The sequence below is a fragment of the Ctenocephalides felis genome, unplaced genomic scaffold (genome assembly GCF_003426905.1).
Source record: "Ctenocephalides felis isolate EL2017-DRISC unplaced genomic scaffold, ASM342690v1 CF-g0.4_SCAFFOLD_00845, whole genome shotgun sequence".
NCBI classification, from domain to species: domain Eukaryota; kingdom Metazoa; phylum Arthropoda; class Insecta; order Siphonaptera; family Pulicidae; genus Ctenocephalides; species Ctenocephalides felis.
The window spans coordinates 95,305,377-95,311,376 of NW_020536999.1; the positions used below are offsets into that span (position 1 = coordinate 95,305,377).

General features: G+C 28.9%; 2 protein-coding genes and 1 long non-coding RNA gene across 3 annotated transcripts; all 3 read left to right on the forward strand.

Moving 5' to 3' along the window:
* The first annotated feature begins 297 nt into the window (after positions 1–297).
* LOC113363937 lies at positions 298–909 on the forward strand. The gene is made up of 3 exons (XR_003365989.1): positions 298–335; positions 479–611; positions 777–909. It is a non-coding gene; the product is annotated as an uncharacterized LOC113363937 (long non-coding RNA).
* A 27-nt stretch (positions 910–936) lies between these two features.
* Positions 937–1,659, forward strand: LOC113363150 (zinc finger protein 525-like). The gene has a single exon (XM_026605630.1). It carries the CDS (start codon positions 937–939, stop codon positions 1,657–1,659), a length of 723 nt encoding a protein of 240 aa, XP_026461415.1.
* A 174-nt stretch (positions 1,660–1,833) lies between these two features.
* On the forward strand, positions 1,834–2,379 carry LOC113363151 (zinc finger protein 708-like). Its single transcript, XM_026605631.1, has one exon. The coding sequence runs from the start codon at positions 1,834–1,836 to the stop codon at positions 2,377–2,379; it is 546 nt and encodes a 181-aa protein (XP_026461416.1).
* Positions 2,380–6,000: the final 3,621 nt, after the last annotated feature.

Here is a 6,000-nt window from a genome sequence, read left to right on the forward strand (position 1 = left end):
TTTTGACTTGCTGCTGTTGACTTCTATACTCCACAAGTTTAACCATTTTTGTAATAAAATAAAATAAATTAATTAATTATTTTTGAAATAAATATCTCGTTAATATTCTTATGTTGGCAACGTTGACAATAGAACGCCGCCATGTTCAATCGAAGTTCGTTTAACTGTCAAACAAATTATTTAATGAACTGATCTTACATTTTATTTGTCATCTATTTAATTATTAACAGAGATATTGATTAAATGCTATAATAAATATATTCTATAAGATATAAGTATAATTATTATTTTATTTTAAAGTGCAGTATTTATGAGATTAATTGATAAACATAAAGGTAGTGTAAAATACTTTGAGGTTATTTATCATGATTAACTTTTTAGTATATTTATTTCTTACAGAAAGAACTATAAATATTTAATTTTTAATATAGGTAGGCAATGGATAATTAAAGCTCGATCGTGCTTTTTTATATTTCAGTTCTGCAATAAGCCAAAAGTGTGAAACAAATAGTTTCACATCTGTCAAAAAGATTTTGAGGAAGGGGTCATCTTGAAGACATACTTTATTCAAAATTGACTACAGTTAATTTAATGTGAAAATAGATTTGAAGGTAAAACTTGATTAAGATATAAATCCATTCTGTGAAATATTACAACTGGATGAATGATTTTCTTTCTAAAACATTTTATTCTCGAACTGTCAATAACTAGTTAAATTATCAGATTTAGCAATAGCTCATTAAATAGTAATTAACTACTTTTGTCAATACTTACAGAATACACGCAGTGCACAAGTATTTCAAAATGTCAGAAGCTGCTGATGATCCGATAATTAAAATTGAACCACAAGAATATCCAATCGAAGACATCAAACAGGAAATAGAAGAAGACCCTGAATCCTATTCAGAGAATGATGAAATATGTCTGAAAAGGTTCATGAACTCTGTAGTAAAGATAGAAGAAGAACTCCAACAGGAATCAATTAAAACCTCCAGTTATAAATGTGACAAGTGTAATAGAACATTTAGAAAGTTGCATTATTTACAACAGCATATAGTAAATCATAGTCATAAGTGTACTGATTGTTCAAAGACTTTATCAGATGCAAGTACATTAGAAATACATCTGAGAAGTCACACGGTTGCAAATCATTTTGTATGTACAAAGTGTGATAAAGCATTTACTACAAAATATCATCTGGATCAACACATTTGTCCTTGTTCCACAAAACAATTAGATGAAATTATAGTTAAAATAGAACCTGAAGAATTTACAATTGAAAATATTCAACAGGAAATAGAAAAAGAGCCTGAAGAATGTTCAGATGATGATAAAACATGTCTGAAGAGATTCATGAATTCTATAGTAAAGATAGAAGAAGAACTCCAACAGGAATTAATTCAGAAGCCTCCTTATAAATGTGACAAATGTAATAGAATATTTAGAAAGTTGCAATATTTAGAACAGCATATGGTAAATCATAGTCATAAGTGTACTGATTGTTCAAAGACTTTTCTAGAAGCAAGTGCATTAAAAATACATCTGAAATCTCATACAGGTGAAAAACATACCAAATGTACAAAGTGCAATAAAGCATTTAATAAATATGATTTAGATCACACATTTGTGTTCGTGCCAGAGAACAAAATTTACACTTGAATGAATCTGGTAATCGAAACAAAATATTCATGCTGCAAAGAGACCGTATAATGTCAACTATGTGATAAAGCATTCCTAAGATTGGGTCATTTGGATCAACATGTGCTCATTCACACTGGGAAACGCTCTAATAAATGTACAATATGTGATAAGACATTCTTACGGTTGGATAGTATGAAAAGACATATGCTCGTTCACACTGGTGAACGTTCTTATAAATGTACAATATGTGATAAGACATTCTCACAATCGAGTGGCTTGAATCAACACATGCTAACTCACACTGGGGAACGTCCTAATAAATGTGAAATATGTCATAAGACATTCTCTCGTTTGAGCGATTTGAATCGACATATGCTCATTCACACTGGGGAACTTCTTCACAAATGTACAATATGTCATAAGGCATTTGCACGTTCGACTAGCTTGAAACAACATATGCTCACTCACACTGGTGAACGAGCTCATATTTGTAGAATATGTGGTAAGAAGTTCATACGTTTGTCTCATTTGAATCAGCATATGCCCATTCACACTGGTGGACTCTCTACCAAATGTACAATATGTGATAAGACATTTAGACAATCGAGGAGCTTGAAACAACATATGCTCATTCACACTGGGGAACGTCCTAACAAATGTACAATATGTGATAAGACTTTTACACATTCGAGTAACTTGAATAGACATATGCTCATTCACTCTAGGCAAAATATGTGATAAGACATTCACAGATCCAAGTGTCTTGAATAAGCATATGCAAATTCACATTGGTGACCGTTCACACAAATGTAAGATATGCAAGAAGGCATCCATATGTTTATATAGCTTGACAGGACATATCTTGATTCACAGTGGGGAACGGCCCCACAAATGTGAAATATGCAATAAGACATTCACACAATTGCACCCCATGAATGCAAAATATGCAACCATGCATTCAGACTATAGAGTAATTTGAAAAGGCACATGCCTGTTCACACAAGAGAGTAATTATAAATCATCAATAATGGATTTACATAATCAGGAACTGATACATGACTGCTGATAGAAATAATAATAATAATTTTATTTATAGTATTATTTATAATAATAATAATTGTAATTTTTTGTATCGACAATAGGTTTTATATTTATTTTGTAAACCAAAAGACCAAATTGATTAAACGTTTTTATTTTATAACAAATTTGTGTGATCTTTAAATTAAATGTAATTTTAAATTTGGGGCTTCATATTTTTACTCCTTCTTTATAATAAATAACTTCTCATGGGATAAGTTATTGTAATTGTCCAAAAACTGTAATTGTAAATGTTTACGTTTCTTCACGTTTTGAAGGTTCTTGAACATTTTGGCATACCTCAGGAAAAATGGATGTGTGTGTGAGTTTACTTTAAGCATCAAAAACTATATGAAATTGTTCTTGAAAAAAAATTAATTGTTATAACTTTGTTAATACACATTTTTGCTGTATATACTTTACAAAAACAATATATAATATTTTGATTTGCAATTATAAAAACAAATTGTTATAGATCTTATAAAATATTTAATAGAACTTATTTTTTCAACTTCCCCAAGGAGAAGTTTGTTTTGCCAGAAAATCCGACTTGCTAATTTTATATTTACTCAACATTTCAAGTCATTCAGAGTTACTTGACCCCAAATTTGAAAAAAATGTGTGTATGAGCCAAAATTTGACCTTTTGTCGACATTAAGGCACATTGCCGCTTGCACCTAGACCTAAAAATAACTAGTGGGGTGGGTGGCATCGTGCCTTAAGGCAAATTGCTGGAACTTCCCGTACCGTAACGAAATGTTCGAGGAATACTGAATGTTTTCAAATAAATTATTATAAATATTGTGACATTGTCTAGTATTTATAAGTATTTTATAAACTGAATTGCAAAGTTGAAAATATTTGTTTAAAGTATATTAAAACTATAGTCAGAATTAAAAATAAAATCTGAATTATTTTCGATATACAAAAAATTAAAAAACAAAAAAAAATGAAACAAAAAATTTTTTTTCCAAAATCAATTATTTTGTTAAGACAAGCAGAAAGTTTTTTGAATCATTCAAAATTGGACGCTTAGTTCTCTCAAAAACTGCCATTTTTTACATATTTAGCTCCGTATCTTTGAAATGGCTGGGCCTACCTTTGCCAAAAACTAATAAACACTTCTCCCAACCATTACTAATTGAATATTTTTTAGATCATTCAAATCGGATACTCCGTTCTCTCAAAAAGTCGATTTCTATTTTCTGCACTCTTTGCTCCGTATCCCCGAAACGGCTGGACCTGCCTTTGCCAAAAACTAATCAGCTCTTTTCCCTATCGATAGGAATCGAATGTTTTTTAAACCATTCAAATCGGTTGCTCCGTGCGCCCGAAAACGTGACTGGAAATTTGTATCCATACATACATACACACACACACACACACACATCCATTTTTTCTGAGGTATGCCAAAATGTTCAGAAACTTTCAATTCCGATTTTCGGCCCATTACAATAACTTACCCTACGGGAAGTTAAAAATATATATTTACCGCTTTCAAATTTACCACTTTCATCAATTTGAATTTAAATTTGAATTTTTGAAAAATTAACGTTTATTCGCATCGGGCACTCCTAAACTAACAAAATGCATCTTCATTGCAGTTTGTTGCAAGTTGTGAGTCGTTGTGAGTTGTGAGCGAATATTATGAAATGGAATAAAGATATAAAAAATGATTTTATAGTGTTGACACTTCGGACAATCATTGCTTGAATATTGTACTATTGTGTGACAATACCGCATTTTATTGTCATCAGCTAATAACGCCATAATTATTGTGCACATTTCAGAGGTTATGTTCAACATGTGTTTTGGAATAAGTGATACAATTAATATAACAAAATATTATTGGAGTATTGTGAGTATGCTGAAATATTGTTAAAATATTGTTCATCATTGTCATTTTATTTAATTGTATTGTCATTTGCAGGTTTTTGCTGATTTTCGGATAATTCATGGAAGGTTATGTTTGTGTGTTGTGGCTTTGTACATTTTTGTAAATTTTTTACAGAAGATGGATTTGACAGAGAGTACTGTGAGTATGCAGAAGTATTATTTATGTATTGAACTTTGATGTGACTATATTTAATATTATTGACATTTGTTGAGTTTGGCAAATTTTAAACATTCGAGAATATAGCTCATTTATTGAAAAATTTATCGAATGCGTTGGCTTTATGCAATTTTATTAAAAAAATGGAATTAACTATGTATTGTAAGTATGCATCAGATATATTATCCTAGTATTGAACTTTGATGTGACAATAGTTAATAATATTGTCATACATCTTTATCAAATTTTAAATAGTGGAGAAATTTTTCTGATGTATATATTATGTATATACATTTACATACACATATATATATATATATAATATATAATATATATATATAATATATATATTTATACAGCTATACACAAAAGTATGACTAGTATTGACCTAGTTCATGGTGGCAACTTTTATAATTTTATTTTTGTTAGCATTTCTTTCTAACCTAAATGGAATTGATAAAGTATTGTGAGGATGCAGATGTATTGCTCTAGTATTGAGCTTTGATGTGACAATAGTTAATGACATTGTCATACGTCTTGTTTGCCACATTTTAAATAGTCGAGAATATTTTATGAAGTGTCTATAATATATATATATATATATATATATATATATATATATATATTTTGTAGAGTTTCGAACAAGAATCCAAAAATAATACAAAATAAAAAACAAGAAAAGTTTTTAAAAAAACAATTTCTTTATTTAATTATTTGTTTATTGTCGACGTTTCGGAACTAGGTACGTTCCATCTTCAGGACATCTGTCAAGAAACATGATCTTGATGAGATTTTAGCAAACAATATGTTTAGGAAAAGAAAATAGATTTTTTCTTAAATAATGAATTAAATTGTAAAAAATATAATAATGTACAGAAATATGATAATATGTTCAAAATAAAAATGATAAAAATAAATGAGTGGATTATCAGAACAGGATATTAAACATAATAGAAAAATTTTTTTGAAAGTTATGGAATTTTTTTTTTTAAGAAAAGGTTAATGACAAAGTTGAATTAATTACCTGTATGTTTGAATATTTGTTAGCACTTTTTCACTAAACAAGCTTTTTAAACAAAAATGATTTTTTGAGTTAATTTTCCGCCGAATAATTAGATTTTGTAATCAAAATTACTAAAAATTTGTCTTTTTTAAATTATTATTTGAAAACACAAATAATATTGTTTCTCTGGATGTTGTTCGATTGGTTTTCGAAAATTAACTAAATG